At 35.1% G+C, this 21,745-nt stretch overlaps 1 protein-coding gene across 1 annotated transcript in view; it reads left to right on the forward strand.

Annotated features, from left to right (window-relative positions):
* The window catches only part of SECISBP2L (SECIS binding protein 2 like), a 56,797-nt gene that overhangs the window by 11,941 nt on the left and 23,111 nt on the right, over positions 1 to 21,745 (forward strand). Inside the window, exons 3-13 of the mRNA XM_082735652.1 lie at positions 309 to 633; positions 2,510 to 2,645; positions 6,767 to 6,996; positions 7,279 to 7,303; positions 7,665 to 7,780; positions 13,862 to 13,996; positions 15,671 to 15,751; positions 16,268 to 16,435; positions 16,568 to 16,709; positions 20,508 to 20,677; positions 21,452 to 21,584. Coding sequence (XP_082591778.1) covers positions 309 to 633; positions 2,510 to 2,645; positions 6,767 to 6,996; positions 7,279 to 7,303; positions 7,665 to 7,780; positions 13,862 to 13,996; positions 15,671 to 15,751; positions 16,268 to 16,435; positions 16,568 to 16,709; positions 20,508 to 20,677; positions 21,452 to 21,584 — 1,661 coding nt within the window. The remainder of the gene's footprint in view (positions 1 to 308; positions 634 to 2,509; positions 2,646 to 6,766; positions 6,997 to 7,278; positions 7,304 to 7,664; positions 7,781 to 13,861; positions 13,997 to 15,670; positions 15,752 to 16,267; positions 16,436 to 16,567; positions 16,710 to 20,507; positions 20,678 to 21,451; positions 21,585 to 21,745) is intronic.

Consider the following 21,745-nt stretch of genomic DNA (forward strand, 5'->3'; position numbering starts at 1 on the left):
TTTACTTCTAGGAAGAAATATTTTGAGGAGGTTGAGGAGAGAGGTATAAATAAGAATGATATGTACTTTTAAAATTTTGCAATGCAGTAGATCAGGTTGAATTCCTTTATACTGTCATTTAAGTTGTTACTACATGTATATAATAATCTCTAATTACAGCAAAGAAATAAGGTGATAATTTTATCTCCTTTTTATTATGAAGGCACCTTTCTGTACTTTTTAAAATTAAAATGCATTAAGAAATTTTGCTTCAGCATTATTTTCAGACTTCTCAATAGATTTGTTCTTTGTTTATTTGATTTTAACAGACAGTTTCCGTTATATAACAATGATATACGATGGCAACAGCCCAATCCAAACCCTGCTGGACCATACCTTGCCTACCCCATTATATCTGCTCAGCCTCCTGTTTCTACAGAGTATACATATTATCAGCTGATGCCAGCACCATGTGCCCAAGTTATGGGATTCTATCATCCTTTTCCTACACCTTACTCCAACACCTTTCAGGCTGCAAGTACTGTAAATACTATAACCACAGAATGCACTGAGCGTCCAAATCAGCTTGGACAGGTCTTCCCATTGTCCAGTCATCGAAGCAGAAACAGTAACAGAGGACCAGTTGTACCAAAAGTAAGTAACTTATTTTGCTTGGCTTTTATGTTTGATATTTCTGTTGTTAATAATAATGGAAGTAATTTGCTACTTGTATTGGTTAGCTTTCATGCTGAATTTACTATCACATTCCATTCACTGTTATAAAATAGTCAAGGATAGAACATTTATAAAATAATTTTTTCTGTTTTTTATTGTGCCTTATTTTTTTTTTAAGATTTTATTTATTTATTTGACAGACAGAGATCACAAGTAGGCAGAGAGGCAGGCAGAGAGAGAGAAGAGGAAGCAGGCTTCCTGCGGAGCAGGCAGCCCGATGTAGGGCTCGATCCCAGGACCCTGGGATTGTGACCTGAGCTGAAGGCAGAGGCTTTAACCCACTGAGCCACCCAGGCACTCCTGTTGTGCCTTATTCTTAATTGATGATTGATTTACAGCCATCTTCAGGTTTCTTGAGAGTTTTATGTAATCATTATACACAGGTATTTCCAAATTGTTTTAATTTAATGATAAAAATTGAATAGTGACACCAGTGTTTGTAAGTGGTAGTTTGGATCCTATGCCAGTGGTGTTGAATGACTAATGCACTTCATATATTTCAGTCCTCAGAAATCAGCAGGAGATACTATGGAGGACATTTGTGATTCACTCAGTCCCTTCAACTTCATTGTTGCTATTCTGTGAATTTTTAGTAGCAATAGTACTTTGTTATTAAAGTGTTGCTTTACTATATTACGTGAATACAAGGTCTCCTTGAGCTGAAGAAAATGAAAGATAGATGTGTGAAACCACTCTTAAGATCAGCCTTTTGACTAAGTTAAAAAAAGGGGGGGGGGGAGACACACAGGCCTGAAAACACAATAGATTTAATGCTTATTCTAGGTAACTATTTCTTAACTAAAAGGTTACTTTTATATTGAGGCCTTAATGCAAAGCAAGTAAAAAGAAAAACATGTTTCTTCTCAGCAGTTTTGAGCTAATAGAAGGCAGAGTGATTTCCTAAATGCATCTTATGGCTCTATCATCAAGGAGTTGATGCTTTCGTAGATTCCATTAGCCGAGTTTCTTCAGTGAAAAATCTTTGATGTTTTTTGGCATACTTTTTACAAATTAAAATACAAACATGCAGCCAGCTTGCTTTAAAAAGCTTTTAGTCTTTGTTCATCAAAACACTAGGTCAAGGGAAATTGTTTTGGGACCTCTGGAGAATGTAAAGAAACAATTATGGGAAATAATAGAGTAGTATATAACTTTCAGATGCTAAAGAAACATGATTTCTCAGCGTGCCTTTCCAGCACTTCACTTTAGGAAGTTAAATTCAGAATTCTGTTGTATAAATTGCTATTAAGTGATGAATACTTCTGTTTTAAAAAATGAAGGAAAGGCTCAACTTTTTTATATTTTGTTTTTAAGCTCTAAAGCAGAAATTTTTTGGATTTTCTTACTATCATGAAAGGAAAATTTATCTCCTGGATGAGCTACTTTTTCAGTACCCTTTTTAAGTACCTTTTTAGTACTACCTTTTTAGAACCCTTCTAAATAAAAATTTACAAATCCTTATATGGCATGATTATACTTCTATCATTTATTATTTATTGAGAAAATATGAAGTACAAGTAATATAAAATGTATTAATATTTTATTAGTCATAGTGTTAATAGTTATTTGAAAAATAGTATTAAAATGTGTATCTATAATATATCATTTAATGTATAATTAAATGCAGATAATGTCATGAATTCCTAACACAGTAACCCTCTTTTCCCATGGGTTGGGAGGCACTAATTTAGAGCATACATTTAGGTGTGTTCCATAGTGGATATGTATTTTATAATGTAGTACACTGAGTAGGATTTTAAATTATTATTTGTGTGTGTGTGTGTGCTTAAATCAGCAACAGCTTTTACAACAGCACATAAAAAGCAAAAGGCCACTGGTGAAAAATGTAGCTACTCAGAAAGAGACAAATGCAGCAGGTCCTGATAATCGATCAAAAATTGTGCTTCTGGTAGATGCTTCACAACAAACTGGTAAGCAAGAGTGTTTATGTATACATCATTGATTTTCATCTGTTTTCATGTATTGATTTTATAATTGTGGACTATACCACATTTCAGGATTCTAGACTTTCATCCTTTCATTTATCCTGCCACTTTGTGAAATTCTCTAGGAAGGATAAAAGCAGTCCATATCCATAATGTTCTTTCAGCTTGTTTGCTGGCTAATGTGCAATTTTGAGGAGGATTTGAGGTGTCCTTATTCCTGTGTAGTAGTGGAGCAGTTCAGAAATCAGAGATGAAATATTGCAGACCTTGTAAGAATTTGAGGACTATTCTGGCAGAAATCAAAATTGTATGTTTTTATAAATAGTTTAAATCTCTTTATAAAATACTCTAATATTATATAATATGTTTATAGAAATAACTTGGCAAATTTTCTGTGCCAAGTTATTCTGTGCCAAGTTTTAGCATAGATCTGAAACAAACGTGAGTGGCACATATATCCTATCAAGCAAGTAAGAATTTTGGACTAGTTGGATATTTTTTGTCCAGAGTTTATTAGAAGACTATATATAAATTTTAAGGAAGTTTTATTCTGGTAATAGATAAAAATTAATATTTTCCAGTTTGTATCATTAAATTCTAGTTTGTATCTCTGTTCTCAGCTTAATGGCTACAGAGTAGATCGGTAACTCTCTCCTCACCCATAGTCACTGATGCTAGTAAAAATTTTTAATGATCCAAGGCCAAGAATTAGATCTGCTCAAAGGCACATTTACTTTTTTACCCCTCTGTAGTTTCCACTCTGACTTAAAATAAATTTGGCAGTGCATACTTTCTTTCATTTGGGTTGCACCTTTTCGTTTGTGACACAAATTCAGGTTTTTGTTTTTTGTTTTTGTGGTTTTTTTTTTTTTTTGGCAATTGCTTAGATCCATTAGGAGTAAGGGGATCTGGGAATCCATTAAAAAACAGTCTTGTTGCTGGTACAGTCATTGTGTGTAGTTTGTAGTCATAAAGCAGTGAGATTAATGGACTAACAAATGCTTGGAGAGGCTATAGAAAAGAATCACAATGTAATACATTGCAAAGTTTTCTATGTTTTGGTTATTCCTAATTATAGTGACTTATTTCTACATGCTTTAAACCCTGGGACTGCTTTTAAAAATCCTTACTTCTTTAGTTTGCTCCTTTAGTGACCACAAACACAATCTTCTGAAGCATAATAATTAGAAAATGAATAGATGATCCGTTAGCAAAACAAAAAGGCAGCCTACTGAATGGGAGAAGATATTTGCAAATGGTATATCCAATAAGGGTTAATATCTAAAATATTTACTCAGTACCAAAATTCCCAGATAATCCAATTTAAATTGGCCAGGGGATCTGAATAGACATTTTTCCAAAGAAGATCTACAAAAGGCCAGCAGACACATGAAAAGATGCTCAACATCACTAATCAGGGAAATATAAATCAAAACCGCAACAAGATATCACCTTATCCCTGTTAGTGTGGCTAGAATAAAAAAGACAGGAAATAACAAGTGTTTGTGAGGATGTGAAGAAAAAAGAACCCTCGTGTATTGGAAATGTAAATTGGTGCAGCTGCTATGGAAAACAGTGTGGATATTCCTCAAAAAACTAGAACTAGAGATACCAAGTGATCCAGTAATTCTATTACTGGGTATTTTACCCCCCCAAAAATAAAAACACTCATTTGAAAAGATATATTCACTCCTATGTTCATTGTGCCATTATTTACAGTAGCCCTGATAAGAAAGCAATCCAAATGTCAAAAGTAAATGAACGGAGAATGGATAAAGAAGATGTGGTGTATATATACAATGGAATATTACACAAGCATAAACAAGGACAAAATCTTGCCATTTGCAACAACATGGGTGGACCCAGAAGCTATAATGCTAAGTGAAATAAGTCAGATGGAATCTTAAAATCTTATATGTAGAATCTTTAAAAAGGCGGGGAAAAACCCCTGCAGAAATAGGCCCATAAACACAGAGAACCAAAATTGATGGTTGCCAGAGGGTTGGGAGTAAATTGGTGGTAGCTACACTTGTGGTGAGCAAAGCGTAATGTATAGACACTTGCAGCATCACTGTGTTGTACACTTAGAGCTAATGTAATATTGTATGTCAACTATGCTTTGATAGAAGTGAAAAGAAAATGAAAATGAAGGTAAAATTTGATTAGAAGATAGTACATTTTATCAGTATTCCTACTCTTTAGTTTTTTTCAAATTCTGAGGATTTTACATCCTATTAGTATTTTTGTTTAATTTGTTTTTAATTTCTGAGGATTAATTGGTATCAGCCACAGATAGACTGAAATATTAGAACTTAAAGGAACTTGTAACAAGTTTTTATTCTTGAACATAAGCTTGTATTTAATGAGCTTAACAAGAATACTAGGTATGATATACAAAAGTGCATTTCAGTGTGTTACAAACAAAATTTGAGAAAAGATAGTGTTTATAATAGCAACAAATATATCAGTTTCTGGGAATGAACTTGGCAAAAGATGTACCAGACATTTATGCGGAAGATCTTAACTTTATGGTAGGATATTAAAAACAACAACAACTAGATATCCTATTTGTATAGGACGATTTGATACTGCAAATGGCATTTTTCCCAAGTCAGTACTCAGTCCGTAGATTCAGTGCAGTTCTAATCAATATTTTAATAGGAATTTTTTTGGGAACTTGATAAACTAATTCTAAAAGGATCATTTGTCTGAAAAGAAAAGAACTTTTTTTTCTAAATATCAAGACCTGTTAAACTATCTTACTTCTTGTAGACTTACATAAAAAATGCACTATACAAAAGTTAGAAGAGGGGACCCAGAAACAGATTCACATGTATGTGAAAACATGTGGAAAATAACAGAGATAGCATTACAGATACCTAATTTACACCCCATGCAAATCTTTTTAGGTGGATTAAGGACAAATGGAAAAACCACAGTAGAAGAAAATAGAGGCAGGTGTCTTTATGACTGCCGGGAGAGAACTATTTCTCAAATAAATTCTGTCAAAAGTGAGTGAATAAGTGAAAGAATAAGCCACAAACTTGGAAACGATTTATACGATGCCTGTCACTAATAAAGTATTAGTATGAAGACATGAAAAATTCATATGAATGAATAAGAAAATGATCCCACCTTGTTCTCAGGGCCTTGGGACAGAGCACCAGGGGGCTGAAACAGTGTGGTGGGACTATAGGAAAGCTTCCAAATGTTTAGTAACAGGTGACAAGAGAAGTGTAGAACATCCACTCAGTGGGATAATATGGAAATGAAATTAAATTAAAATTTTGAAGAACATTTACATAGTATTAAACAGCCCAACTCAAAATTGTATTGATGCTGTGTGTAAAAGTTATGGGCAGAAATATAGAAAAAGGAAAATTGTTATTTGTTAGGATAGGAGGACATTGCAAGAGTTTTTTAAATGTCTTTTGATTACAATTTCTGAAATAATTAATTAATAATGCAAAACCCCAAAATAGTCCAGGTATCCCATCAGTGGTACAAAGGATAAATACTGTGTGGTACGTTCATCATACATAGGATTCCAGTGACATTAATGAATTACAGCCACATGCAGTAGAATCTCAAAACTAATGTTGAGGGGATGGGGCACACTGGGAAGCAGGTCACAAAAGAAAATGGACAGTATAATTTCATTTTTATAAGTGAAAACTGTAAAATTAGATGATTTATGTTTTAGTAATTCAAAAATCCATGAAAAAAGTATTTTAAAAAGTGAGAAAATGATAAACACAGAATTCCATGTGGAGGTAACTTCTGGGGGAGGAAGAGGATGCAGTGGTAGAGGGGGTATGCAGTGGACTTCAAAAAAGACTGGTATTGTTATTTTTCTGAAAATGGTAATGGTGGTTTGTTTTAATATTTATACAAATATTTTATTCTCTTGTCATAATAAATACATGTCATAAACCAGCTTGTCAGGAACATCTTACCTTTTGATGATCTTCCCCCCAAAATTTTTACTTGTTTTCTCCATTTACAAAGTAAGATATCTTTATTTTCTTATGACCTTAATGATAATTTAACAAGAGTTTATCAGTTTGGTCCTCACAAAGAGATGTCACACCTTCCTTGCTTTATAGATTTCCCATCAGATATTGCTAACAAATCTCTCTCAGAGAGCTCTGCCACGATGCTCTGGAAGTCCAAAGGCAGGAGGAGAAGAGCATCCCACCCGACTGCGGAATCCTCCAGTGAGCAGGGGGCTAGTGAAGCTGACATTGACAGTGATAGTGGCTACTGCAGTCCCAAACACAGCAACAACCAGCCGGCAGCTGGGGCTTTGAGAAATCCCGATTCTAGCACCATGAATGTATGTAACATTGCTTTGATTCCTTTATTGGTCACCTATGTCAGTATTATCTTTTTATCTTCTCTAAAGCTTAAGTATCTATTTTCATTAACAATTCCTGTAGTTATAGAATGGATTAAAATGTATTTTGTATATTAATATGAAAAATACATATGGAGAAGTGTTTTTCTCAGATTGTAAATAAGCATGCTTCACACTAGACTAAGTTATGAAACATGTTGCAAGGCATATGGTATTGACTCTTAAGCAGAAAATAATTGTCTTTTTTGTTTTTATTTTTAGCATGTGGAATCATCTATATGTACAGGTACTTATTTTCTGCATAGTGTTTTTGCTATACTTTCTTCTTTGTCCATGTCAGAGCTTTGCTTTCAAGCATGAAGCCTGCTGATACTGCAGAAAAAATTAGAAATCTTCCAAAGAGATTCACCTTATTTTGAAAGTACAGTTGGGCTGATAAAACTTGAGAAAATTTCTTCATTGAGAAATTGGGGTATTCTGCAAGATGGCACTTCTATTACTAAGAATTGGAATACCACTTAAATTTTGTAGAGAAATTTCCAGTTTTGTGTTTATAGTGACTGACTTTCAATATACAATGTTAAGGGATAATTTAGGTTTTGGCGTCTTTCATAAATAAATCATATTTTTAATCTCATTGCTTACAGGTAGTGTAAATTGGTCCAATGTAACTTGCCAGGCAACTCAGAAAAAACCTTGGATGGAAAAAAATCAGACGTTTTCTAGAGGTGGAAGGCAGACTGAACAAAGAAATAATTCACAGGTAATTTGAATGAGGTTGGAGAAACTTGAATTATTATAAATGGTATAGTGGTCTTGAAGGGCAATATCCTTAATTTTTTTTTAAGATTTTATTTATTTATTTATTTATTTGTCAGAGAGAGAGAGAGAGAGAGAGCGCGCACGCACAGGCACACAGAGTGGCAGGCAGAGGCAGAGAAAGAAGCGGTCTTCCCGTTGAGCAAGGAACCCCGTGTGGGTCTTGATCCCAGGACCCTGGAATCATGCCCTGAGCCAAAGGCAACAGCTTAACCAACTCAGCCACCCAGGTGTCTCAGTGTCCTTAATTTTTGAAGATGCGTATTGAATTACATAATCATAAAACACCATGACATCTGTAACTTTAAAATGGCTTAGCCAGTAAAGTTTTTAATGAGACAAAATGAAAATCTTGGTTATAGATGATGCATATATAGGTGTATATTGTGTTGTTTTCTACTATATTGTTTTTAAGAAATATATTTGGATATTTCATAGTTTTAAAAAAGAATATCCTCCAATCCTGCTTCATTTGCCATGACTTTTTTTTTAATCCATATAAAAAATTTAAAAACATTTTAATGCCACAAATATTGATTCTTTGAACTTTAGGACCATGGCCTTGTTCGTGTGTCTTTCTAAACACCAAAGCTATGCACTCTGTGCTTGTTGCAGGGCCATCGTAATTGTTGTCTCATGCTTTAATGTAGCCAGACTGGGTGGCTTCCTGGTTTTGGGGAACAATATCTAACTGCCATACAGCTGAGCAAGTTATATACTGCCATGGATTCCCAGTAACTATCTTCTTGAGTTGGTTGATTGTGAAATCAGGGATTTGTTTGTTGGTCAGAGTTTTTTCCTTTTCAATTTTTAGATAGACTTCCTGGATTCCTTAAATCTAGTTAAGGTATTAAAACTATCATATGAATAGATCTGTGGATGAACTGAAATAAGAGTAAGTTACTAATGGATTAAATAGACCAAATACTTGCCTGCTCATTTGCTTCCCTGAAATGAAGGACATCAGTTGCTCCCTAACATTAATTAGACTGTCATTATTAGACAAGCAGAATAATGCCCTTTTCTCTATGGTTATTGCAAAAATGAGTCGTTGTTTGTGGCACCCATGAGAGGCAGTCTAGCTTTATTTGATTAGAAACAGAAGAGCTAAAACAAGAATTATTTATATAGATGTGATAAACAGAATCTATAAAATGTTTAGCTAAGTGCTGAAATTTTATGTTGAAATTGTAACTTGTTAGACTTTTGGTATCCGTGGCCCACTGGAGAGGAAGTAGTACAGCTATTAAGCCTCCAAACTGGTGAAGAATAATCAAAGAACAACAAAAAATTATTCAAATACATGTAATATATTAGGTTTTGCTTATTTTGTATTTCTCTTCATTCCAAAAGAACTGGAGCCAGATGTTGAATAATGTGCTTTCTACTTCTGATGTGTTGTTAATACTTATTCTTGGGCACCTGGGTAGCTTGGTGGGTTAAGCCTCTGCTTTTGGCTCAGGTCGTGATTTCAAGGGTCCTGGGATTGGGCCCCGCATCGGGCTCTCTGTTCAGCAGGGAGCCTGCCTCCACACCTCTCTCTGCCTGCCTCTCTGTCTACTTGTGGTCTCTCTCATCTTGTCAAATAAATAAATAAAATCTTTAAAAAAATCCACTTATTCTTAAGTATGTGTTTGATTTGTGATGTGCAGAATTTTTTTTTCTGTTAAGTCAAAATATTTTCCCCCTTTGCAGTTTCTGATTGTTTTTAGGCTTAGAAAGTATTTTAGAAATGACATATTCACTTGTATTTTCCACTACCTTTTTATAGTATAATGTTGCAAGAACTTTTTATCTGGAATTTATTTTGATGTATGATGCAATGATGTAGATTTTCAAAGTAGTTAACCTGCTGTTTGAAAATCATAATCTATTCTTTTCTCTCATTTGCTAATTTCTTACATCCTAGGTGCTGTTTCTGGGCTGTTTTATTCCATTTATTAAAATTTGGTACCTGTACCATGCTGTTTTCCTTGTGATTTTTAATATTTTTACTATGTTTTAACACTTGAACAGACAGGTTCTTCCTATAATCTGTCATAACCTTAATTTTAAATAATGTACGGAATCTAAAAACTTAAATTTTCAAAAATGGTTTTATTTTGTGAATTGGTTGAAAAATAGAAGAGATGAAAAAGATTATATGATGGAAAAAATCTCATTTTCACTCTCTCCTCTTGTCTTATCTTCCCTATATCTGTCCCACTTTGAGTAGTTACATATGTATTTTCCCAGAGTTTCTTCATGTCATTCTAAGTAAATACAGTTATGTATCTTGTGTTTTATCCACTCTCTTTTGTGCTCTGCTTTCATCACTTAACAGTGTATCTTGAAAACATTTTCATACTATCACAGGAGGGCTTCCACAGGTTTTAAAAAATAACTTGTAATGTTTGGAGTATGAAGATACTTGTTGATTTCTGTAGTCTTCCTATTCATGGACATTGGAGTTGTTTGTAACTTGTCGCTATTGTAGACATACTGCAGTATCATTTAGAAATGTATGTGTATAGCAGTAAAGTAAATTCCTAGATAAGGGACTGCTGAGTGAAAAGGTAAAGCCACTTCTGTTATTTGATTGTATCGGCCAACCGTACCACTTAAGTCTCAACAATAATGTGGCGAGTGCCTTTTTCCATATAGCTTCAGAAATCATGTTTCCAGGATTTTGGATTTGTGCCAATTAGGTGGAATGGTATATGAATGTTGTTGAGCATCTTCCCATGTATTTATGGGCTGTTATTATTTTTTTGTTAACTTGTCTGATCGTATCTTATGCCCTTTTTTGGGGGGGGGTATCTTGATCTGCTTTTTTTCTTTTTTTGATACATTTTAAAAATCGGTTTCTTCATCAAGCTCTTATCAGATTTTTTAAAAATTTGGGAGCCTTTAGTTTGTAATATGAGTTCCAAATATTTTGCTAGGCTTTCATTTTTATTTTTGACTTTGCTCACTATTATTGCCATACACCAGTTTATGTTTTAAATAGCATTAAGAAGTTTATATATTGAGGGACGCCTGGGTGGCTCAGTTGGTTGGACAACTGCTTTCGGCTCAGGTCATGATCCCGGAGTCCCAGGATCGAGTCCCGCATCAGGCTCCCAGCTCCACGGGGAGTCTGCTTCTCCCTCTGACCTTCTCCTCGCTCATGCTCTCTCTCACTGTCTCTCTCTCAAATAAATTAAAAAAAAAAAAAAAAGTTTATATATTGAATTTATTGTTTTTTGTTTTTGTTTTTTAAAATGGCTTCTGAGTTTTAGTGCCACGTCCTTGCTCTAAGGTTATAAAGGAATTGCCTGTTTTCCACTAGTGTGTTTTTATTCTTTTTTTTTATACTAAATCTTTATTCCATTTGGGTTTGTGTTGTGCATGGTGTAAAATATAGTTCCACTTCATATTTTCCAAGTGGCTACCCAAATCTCCAGCACCATTCATTGAAAAGTCCATCTTTTCGCTGATTTGATATTAACCAATTTCATCATCTATTAAATTCCCAGGTATATTGAAATCTAATTCTAGAATTTCTGTTTTGTTCTGTATTAATCATTAAATTAATCTATCAACTTAGGGAGGGTGGATTACCTTTGTGATGTGGCATCTTCCTATGCAAAAACTATTGTTTTTTATTTTTGAGTCATCTTTTTAGGAGGTAATTGGTATACATGCAAATTTAGTTCTCATGAACTTTGTTGGGACATTAGTTTGGGGATTTTAATTTAATCCTGGAGCTTTATGTCACCCAAGTATAAGAAATCAAGTTCCATTTTTTTTTTAATTGCTTTAGTGTTTGTAGCAACATTAATACATATTTAGTAAATGATTTACAACAGGGTTTATTTCTGGATATAATTTTAATGCTTTTGGAGAGCAGGTTTACATTTACTTTTTTGTCATGGTGAGTGTCCACAGAAATGCAGAGTTGTGCTCAGGAATTATTCTCTTGTTTTTTGGTCATACCTGTCTTGGGGCTTGATGAGTACTCACTTCAGTGTTAATAATTTATGTGAATTAACTTGTTTCTTTATTACCTAGACATTGAAATTGCATTTACCAGTCTTGTATGAGCCTCTTTTCATGGACCTATTTTTAAAACATTTTACAAAAATTGCTAAAATAGTGAAGTTGAAGTATTTTTATAGAGAACATTCATACAGCTATCAGTTAGAGGCTAGCTAACATTTTACTGAGATTTGTTTCATCGTGTGTGTATTTAAAATAGGCTATTTTAAATACTATTTTAAAATGAGGTAGATATTTAAAATTAAGAAACTGTTCGATATCTGGAAGAATATTTAAAATTAAGAAGCTGTTGGGTATCTAGTTATAGGAAGTAGCCCAGTTATCACAGTACATACTCTAAGGAAGAATTAAATTTGGTATATGACCGTTTTCTTTGGCTTATTGTTCTGCCATGTAACCTGCCTCCCAAAAGAGTATAAAAATTCTGTTTCTTAAAAAAAAATTCTATTCCTTATCAGCAAATCTTTTTAGACCAGTTACTTAGTATGGGAATTGCTAGGTGGTTTTCATGTCTTTGTGTGCATAATTTTGATTTCATCATCAAAAATATGTATATTAGCACCTTCTGTTCTAGATCTGTTTCAGGTTCTGTTTATTGTTAGAATTTGGGAGTAACTGGTAATGAAGATTATACTTTTCACATCTTCTAGGTGTCCTGGTTAAGAGAGGTATTTCATGTTAGCTGCATTGGGTACTTAAGAGGAGGATCTTGAAATGTCTTAAGATTCTTTTTTTTTTTTTTTTTTTAAAGATTATATTTATTTATTTGACAGAGAGAAATCACAAGTAGGCAGAGAGGCAGGCAGAGAGAGAGAGAGGAGGAAGCAGGCTCCCTGCTGAGCAGAGAGCCCGATGCGGGACTCGATCCCAGGACCCTGAGATCATGACCTGAGCCGAAGGCAGCGGCTTAACCACTGAGCCACCCAGGCGCCCAAAATGTCTTAAGATTCTTACAAATCTTGCCCTTCTGACCATTGAACATTTCACAGATTTATTAATAGGATAATTTATAGATTGAATGAAAATTTTGTTTTCAATCTATTTTCTTGGAAATAAGTTTTAATTTTTAACCTTTCCTAGAAATTGTTTTTTAAAAAAATAAAACCACAGATGTTAGAAGACTTACAATAGTTTAATAGGGTACTGTGCAATTTCTTCCATTGAGAACATCTTGCAAAACTGCAGTCCAGTGTCACAACCGGGATATTGACATTGACACAAGGAAGAACAGAGTCATCACTGCAGGGATCCTTCCTGTTTTCGTTTTATAGCCACATTCCTTTTCTCTTTTGGCCAGCCTCTCGTTAACGCCTAGAATCCACTGATCTGTTCCCCCCTTTCTGTAGTTTGTCATTGCAAGAATGTTTTATAAATGAACTCATACAGTCCTTTTAGGATTGGCTTCCTCACATGCATGGCTTTCTGGGGATTCATCCAGATTATTGAGTACCTCAAGTTTGTTCCATTGGGTGGCTGACTGTTGTTCAGTAGTAGGGATGTACCCCAGTAAGTTTAACTGTTTTCCCAATTAAGGACATCTGAGTTGTTTCCAGTTTTTGGCTATTATAAGTAAAGCTGGTTAAAAGTTCATGTATGTGGGGCACCTGGGTGGCTCAGTGGGTTAAGCCTCTGCCTTCAGCCCAGGTCATGATCTCGGGGTCCTGGGATCGAGCCCCGCATCGGGCTCTCTGCTCAGCGGGGAGCCTGCTTCTCCCTCTCTCTCTCTCTCTCTTCCTGTGTCAAATAAATAAATAAAATCTTTAAAAAAAAAAAAAAGTTCATGTATGAGGTGGAGGGGAGGAGGGAAGTAACTTGCATTATCACATTTTTTATTTCTTTTAAAATGATCTTGTCAAAAGCTCTTGAACAAAACTTCTATAGTAAATTGTGCACTTTCTGAAAATTCATTGAGTTGTATACTTTCGTGTACTTTTCTATAAGTATGTTATACTTCAGTAAAATGTTCACTTAAATAATATATTTTTTTCTTTTGGTGCTTACTTAGGTTGGATTCAGATGCCGAGGACATAGTACTTCTTCAGAAAGAAGACAGAATTTACAAAAGCGACAAGATAATAAGCAATTAAACACCAGTCAATCTCATAGAGGCGACTCAAATTCTGAGTCTTTATATTTTGAGGTATTTTTTCAGGCTTTATTTGTAAACTATTATAGCAAATGTTCCTATTAAGAAATTAATTTGGGGGGTGCCTGGGTGGCTCAGTGGGTTAAATCCTCTGCCTTTGGCTCAGGTCATGATTTTAGGGTCCTGGGATGGAGCCCCACATCAGGCTCTCTGCTCAGCAGGGGAGCCTGCTTCTCTCTCTCTCTGCCTGCCTCTTTGCCTACTTGGGATCTCTGTCGTCAAATAAATAAATAAAGTCTTTTAAAAAAAATTAATTTTCTTACATTCTGATAAGTACTTTTTATGACTCTGTTATTAGATTATAAATTACTCAGAAGCATTGATCCATTTTTGTCCAGGATATGTATAGTTAGTATAATAGTTAATAATAGTTAGTAATGAAGTTATAGTTAACTTCATTAATGTCTATTTTTATAATTTTCGTCATGAGGTAATGTGTAGAGGTAGAACTTGATTTTATGTTGGTTTCTCCTAGTACGAAACTTTCTCCCTAATTTTTATTATTATTGTTTAGTCTCTTTGTCAGGTTTTTTTAGATTTGAATGGTTTGGTCTAGGTAATTTGTGCTGCTAGCCAGGAGAATCTTGAAGAAGAAAAAAAAAAAGTTAATTTATTTTTTCTAATAGGCAGAAAGTTTGTATTCTGCTTGGAGTATTTTTATTGTTTATTCATCTAACTGACTCTTATTGGAGGCCTGTTATGTGTAAAATAAGTTGCTGTGACTGATACATTAAGTGAGTAAACACAGTAGCCTTAGGAAGGTTGCTATATAGTAATATAGATGCATATATACCTAGTACTTGCTTAGGTGTGGTTGGGGTTGAAAGGAGGAACAAGTCCCTTTGGGTTTAGAGTAGGATAGAGACAATCTCTGGAATAGACTTTAAAGAATCAGTAGAATCTGGTTGTGTCAGGATAGTGAACAACATCCCAGGTAACTCATTTGAATAACTCACTTTTGTTGGGTCATAGTTTTTGTAAAATGGGTGAATAGGTGGAAATTAAACTGGAAAATGTGCTTTAGGCCAGAGACTAGAAATGAATAATATGTTAGATAACTTAGTAATCGACCTAAAGGACTTGAGAGTGCATCTCTATTCAGTTATCGAGAACATGTAGCAGATTTATTATTTGCACTTAACCATATAATTGGTTCCATCCTTATACTTAAAAATATTAGATATAATTTCCACTCTAAAGGAGGATATTGGTTAAGAAATTACTTTGAATAGGATTTTCTTTTAAATTTTTATACTTTTAACCTTATTGACAGGTATGTGTAGTATTACAGGACAGGGAATATATTTATGAAATTCATACTAAGCTTTCTGTTGAAAATACTTTCCAAATTATCTGAAATATGATAAAAACCCTTTTGTATTTCTTTTCAATTATGTATTCATTTTAAAAATAGAATTAATTAAGATGGGATAGTAGACACGGAAATCCAAAGAATGAACATGAACAGATATGTCCCACTGATGAATAATAAAGATAGTTATGTTGTAGCATGTGAGAAATGAGATTTCCTTTTTAAGACTGACTTTAGTCTAATATTAGAATTTTAAAAATTACTTCTCCATTTTTCATTACTCTAAAGGTTATAAAGCATTTTTCTTAAAGAGTTATTGTTATTTCACATTTACTTAAAATGTGAAATTATTTCAGGATGAAGATAGATTTCAAGAACTAAATGAGAGTGGAAATGTTAAAGATGAGACTATTCAACAGAAACTTTCTTCAAAAGTAGTAAGTGACTCTTTAAAAAGATAAGCAAAGTATTTGAACATCCTTTGAACTGTGGATATGTTGAAAAGTATTATAGGTTAGCATAAAGACATGTGGGGCACCATGGTAGAGAAGAAAACCATGTATTTGGTACTTAATATTTATTTTCAACATAGCCAGAACAAAGATACTTTCCTGTAAAATCCATAGTTCTGTTGTGGACAAGAAAACACCATTAATTGAATCATATCATTCAGCATACAGTCCATTTCCTCTGTTGTCGTGAAACTTTACTTGGGAGTTATTTTGTTCTCAGGCCAAGATCCGGACAAGCGTCACCAATTGCATTAAGCAGTTTGTCTCTTTATTATTTCCCAGTCTGGAAGGATCCACCATCTCACTCTGTTCTTTTTGGCATTGAATCCTCAAAGATTCCAGTCCAGATACAGTATAGAACATCGCACATTCTGGATTGTCTTTCCTTACGGTTAGACCTTTGTTAAATCACTAACAAATGTTTTTGTCTGGTTATCCTAGTTGGATGATTTACCTGAAAACTCACCGATCAATATAGTTCAGACTCCAATTCCCATTACAACCTCAGTTCCTAAACGTGCAAAAAGTCAGAAGAAGAAAGCTTTAGCAGCAGCCCTTGCCACAGCTCAAGAATATTCAGAAATAAGTATGGAGCAAAAAAAACTACAGGTATTTTTTTCATATTTATGAACAGATGTAATTGGTAGGTTTGGCGGGGGATACACAGAAGGAGTGACAGTCATCATAAATTGCCACACTTAAATGCCATCACAAAAAATAAATGTTCCATTTATCTTGCAGGAAGCTTTATCAAAGGCAGCTGGAAAAAAAAATAAAACCCCTGTGCAGCTAGATTTGGGGGATATGTTAGCAGCTCTGGAAAAACAACAACAAGCGATGAAAGCACGGCAGATTACTAATACCAGACCTCTGGCATATACAGGTGATTTCACTATCTGAGCAATTTCCTCTTTGGTTTTGGTAATAGTTTTTGAATATTATTATTGTTAATTGCATCTATCTAGAAAATCCAGAGTCTACTCACCAGCTCCTCTCCTGTTACGCTCGTTAACTCACATCCTTGTATTACACTGTAGTAGCCCACTATTACCACCTGCAGGCTATCTTAAAAGAAGTGATCTTTTAAAAATATAAACAGGATTATATCACTGCACTGCTCAGAACACTCCAATAGCTCTTGATCTCACTTGGAGTAAAGCCAGAGTCCTAAGGCCAGATCTTAGCTATCCAATGACCTTTTCCCTCAATCGTCATTCTCTCTGACACAAACTGCTCTAGCCAGTCAGCCCCTTTGCTGTTCCACAGACACACCCAGCACGCTCCTAGCTCAGTATTTTTGTGCTTGGTATGTCTTTACCCTGAAACTGTTTCCTTATATACTAGTGTGGTTTGTTCTCTCATGTCTTGTAGGTCTCTGTTCACATGTCAGTTGGTATACGTTATGAAGTAGCTAATGTTTTTCTTCTTCAGGGGTTGAAATAAGAATCACAAGTAATTTGACTTTATAACTTTTAAACTGGATACTGGGAAACATAGGAGTTAAGATCAAGGGGTGTGTATGTGCACGCGTATACATGCGTCATATGTGTGTATGAGATAGAATGACTGATTTGGCTTTTTACTGAAATGGCAATGTATATTTTAATAAACCTTGTCAAATTTAGAGCTGAGCAGCTTTTATGTGCTCCCTCATTTCTTTGCATAGCCTTTGTTGTAGAGGGAGAGGAATAAGATAAAGCAAAGGGAAAGACACCAACAAAAAGCATGATGTTAAGAGGCAGAATTGGAATATTCTCTTTCTTCTGTTGTATGTAAAGGGTCTGTTGTTTTTAGACAAAAAGATAATTAACAGTGTAGAACTTTAATTCTGTATGCAAAATGTTTAAATCTATAGCTAGTTTTCTGTCCAGTATAATAAACCTTAGCTTTACTTAGTAAAAATAATACTGGATGAGTACTAAGCTTTTGAGTTGAATGTTGTTGAGTTGGGGAGAATGGCATTTATATCTCCTTAAAGAGTAAAGAGGACTGTAGCAGTGGAACTGAGAGTTAGCTGTGTTCTAGAGGTAGTATGGCCTCATGGCAACAAGCAGGAGCTTTGGAGTTAAGCTGCCTGGGATTGAATTCTGTTCTTGCATGCATTTCCATACCAAGTTATTTAACTTTGCTGTGCTTCAATTTCCTGACATTAAGGTGGAGGTAATGCTGGTATCTGCTACAGGGTTGTTTTGAAGAGTCAATGAGGTGACACATATGAAGTGGTTAGAAGAACATCTGGGTTATAGTCATTCGGGTTATAGTCACTATAGTCACTGGGTTATAGTCACTGATTACTATGGGAAGAGATTGTTAACCTGTGATACTTCAAATGGCTTCATTGTTACAACTTTGATTCATTGACCACATGCTGATATCTACAACTATAGATACCTACATGGAAAGCATGGTGTCAAGGACTGTGGAATTATAGATTAAGGTATTCTTGTGGTCAAAGGTTTATAATCTAATTGAGGAGAAAGACATAAATAACTAATAAAGAACAGTGCCTTAGGAAAGATGCCAGCCGAAGTTTTATGAACTTGCAGAAGAGAAGAGTGATTTGTATCAACTGGGAGAAATGGGGAAGACGTTACAAATGCCTTCACGTAGATAACATGTGGACTGGGCTTTGAAGGGAGAGGATTCTTACCAGATGGAAATGAGATTAACCTCTAACCTGCCACCAGTGTTTAAGTTGGAAAGTATTGATTACAAAGAAATTTACTTTCTTGGGAAGTCCAAGAAAAGAATGAGACTATTGTAGATACATGAAAGGATTGTGAGGAATTGGTGGCAGTTTTTGTTTTAAACTCATGGAATGTGGAAACAGGTCAAAGATGGCTCCATGACTCCAAACTCTCTTAGTTAGAGGATTATGGTAATTATGATGATATCAAACTAGGATCATAGAAGAAGAATTTTGTTGTGAAGAACAGACTCCAGCCCTGTTTTATGTGAAATGCTATGTAGGGAGTACTTCCTACTTAGTATGCAGTTATGTATGTTAGAAGTCAGAGAGGATTTGGGGTTTTTTTAAAGATTTTTTAAAAAAAATTATTCTTTTGAGATAGAGAAGGAGTGCATGAGCAGGGGAGAGAGGCACAGGGAGAGGGAGAAGCAGACTTTCCACTGAGGAAGGAGCCCAACATGGGACTTAATCCCAGGACCCTGGGATCATGACCTGAGCTGAAGGCAGAGGCTTAACCAACTGAGCCACCAAGGGACCCCAAAGCCCATGAAGTTTAAATAGAGATGGATATGTTGCTGTGGAAATGAGTAAGATTGTTGGAAGAAAGAAAAGTTAGGAAAAATACGTTCAGGGATAAAGCCTTGTGGAATGCTCAGACTTAAAAGATAGCAAGAGGAAGAACCAAAAAAATGGGTTTGAGAAAGAGTAAGAAAAGTAGGAGAGTATAATATCACACAAGGCGAGGACAGAATTTTGAGGAAGAGGTCTTTCATATCAAATGCTGAAAAAACTAGGATAGAGATTTAGATTCAGTGATTACAAGCTTGTATGTGATCTTGACAGTAGTGGTGTGAGCTTGTGGGTAGGTCAGAGGCCAGACTGTAATGATCTGGGAATTGATAATGAGAAAGCAGACTATTTCAGGACCTCTGGGGAAGATGGTGGGGAAGGAAGATCCCAGGCTTATCTTGTTGCTGGGATACGACTAGGTAGTATCCACATCAGTATAAATAACTGATAAGGCAGACTATTGAAAAGTCTAATAAGGAAGGAAAGGGGAGTGATAGTACCTTAGCTTAAGGGGAAGCCGTTCAGGGGAAGGTTTTGTTGGGTTGTCTGGTTTTTGGGTTGTTTGTTTTTCTTTCTTCCATGTATAGGAGATTTTAGCTTCTTAATGGGAGTTAGGGAAAAGAATCAGGGGTCAAGGAGGACCTTGAAAGATGCAAGGGGGAAGGATACCAAAATCCTTGGGGAATTAATCCTGAGATGAATTAAGAGGAGAGGCAGTGATAAACCTTGAACAGGAATTAGGATGCCTGCTGCTTCCTGGTGGGGGGGAGGTGTTGCACGTTTATATCAGATAGCAGCTCTCAGGGAAGTAGGATGAAAGCTTTGCTGCTGCTAGAGTGAGGATTGAGCTTAGTCTTTGGACCCTTTAAAGGACTGTGGTAGCCACTAGAGGGTAGAGGATATTCATCAGGTATAAAAGAACTACAAAAGTATTAAAGAAGTACTAAGAGTGCAGCCAAAGAGGAAAATCATTCTTCACTGGTAGGCTCAAATGAAGAGAGGAGTGACAAGACTATGTGTTTTATATAAGGGTGATTCTTATGTAAGATTCAGTAGGAATAAGGAGAGGTGCAGAATTTTGAAATTGCAGAGGTAGAGTGGTACTGCTTATTAGAGACCAGTTTTAAAGAATTGCATGCTTGATGGTTACTGTGGTGGAGTAGAACTAATAATTTATTTGTTCCTGCTTTGGATTGCTAGATTAGTTAAATGCCTTGGCTTTGTCATCTTTATCTTACGGAGGCTAAATGGATTCATAAAAGCTGTACCTGAGAGACACTGCATGGCCCTGTACTACTCCTACTATTACAATGCCTGTTTTTCCCCCAAGAAGAGGATTTTCTTGTAGATTTATCATTAGATTTTTTCATAATATGTGGTGTTGGTCATAATAGTAAAACTAATGTTCTTGTTTGTTTTTAGTGGTTACTGCAGCTTCTTTTCACACTAAAGACTCTACTAACAGAAAGCCTTTAACCAAAAGTCAGCCCTGTTTGACATCCTTTAATTCTTTGGACATTACTTCCTCTAAAGCAAAGAAAGGAAAAGAGAAGGAAATTGCAAAACTAAAACGGCCCACAGCACTTAAAAAGGTAAACCAAAATCTGCTGGTGTTTATCTTAAAAGATAAATAAGGATTTAAATCTGTTTTGCAAAAGCAGTTTGTGGCAGTTTTTTTAAGCCAACAGATTATTATGAGATAGTCCTAAGCATACATCTTTATGAGGACTAGTTAATTGGGGGTTGGGGATATCATCAGCATCAAGATTACCTTTCTGTATTAGACAAGGCCCTGGAGGATGAATTCTTCCTGTAAGGTTAAAAAAAAAGTTAAACATTTAGCATCCAGAACGTTGGACCTAGGAATCAGAAGCCCTGGATTCTGGTTCTAAATTATAGTTTCAGGCAAACCTTTCCTACCCTTATCTTCTTCATCTGTAAGTCAAGATAATATCAGCCTTATTTAATTCAGTATTGTTAGGAGCAGAATGAGATGATCCATGCCCAGATAATTGAAAACTACAAAGTGTAAATCTATTGTATGACCTGGTTTCCACACTTTATATTTTATCCTTTTTTGTGGAAACATGGGATTTAAAGAGGAAAGCAAATGTGGTTCGATAGTTGTAGCATTATATAGCTTAATTGCCTGCTTTTATTTTGGATATAGTACTTTTTTCAACTACAGTGTCTAAAATTAACATTTACTTTTTTACCAGTCAGTTTCTTTGTAGTCAACTAAACATGTAGCCAACCAAACTCCTCATGTCCATTTGTAAGTGACCTTTAACTGTGTAGTAGTGAACATTTTCGTCATTCAGTATTTAAAGCGTAATCAGTAATTAAAGACCGATAATGACTTTTAGGTTATTTTGAAAGAAAGAGAGGAAAAGAAGGGCCGTTTAACTGTGGACCATAACCTTTTGGGATCTGAGGAACCAATAGAAATGCACTTAGATTTTATTGATGATTTGCCACAGGAGGCTGTTTCCCAGGAAGGTAAGATCACCCCTTTCTCCCTTATCATGGAATGGTGCAGAGTATTTTAATAAGCCATCACTAGTTAACTATCCTAATTGTAAGATATGCTCCATATTTATCTACATTTACTTTTTGGGAGTGGTTTCTTTTGAAGATGCTTTTGTAGGGAGATTTTTAAA

Source organism: Mustela nivalis, assembly GCF_964662115.1.
Source record: "Mustela nivalis genome assembly, chromosome: 6".
NCBI classification, from domain to species: Eukaryota; Metazoa; Chordata; class Mammalia; order Carnivora; family Mustelidae; genus Mustela; species Mustela nivalis.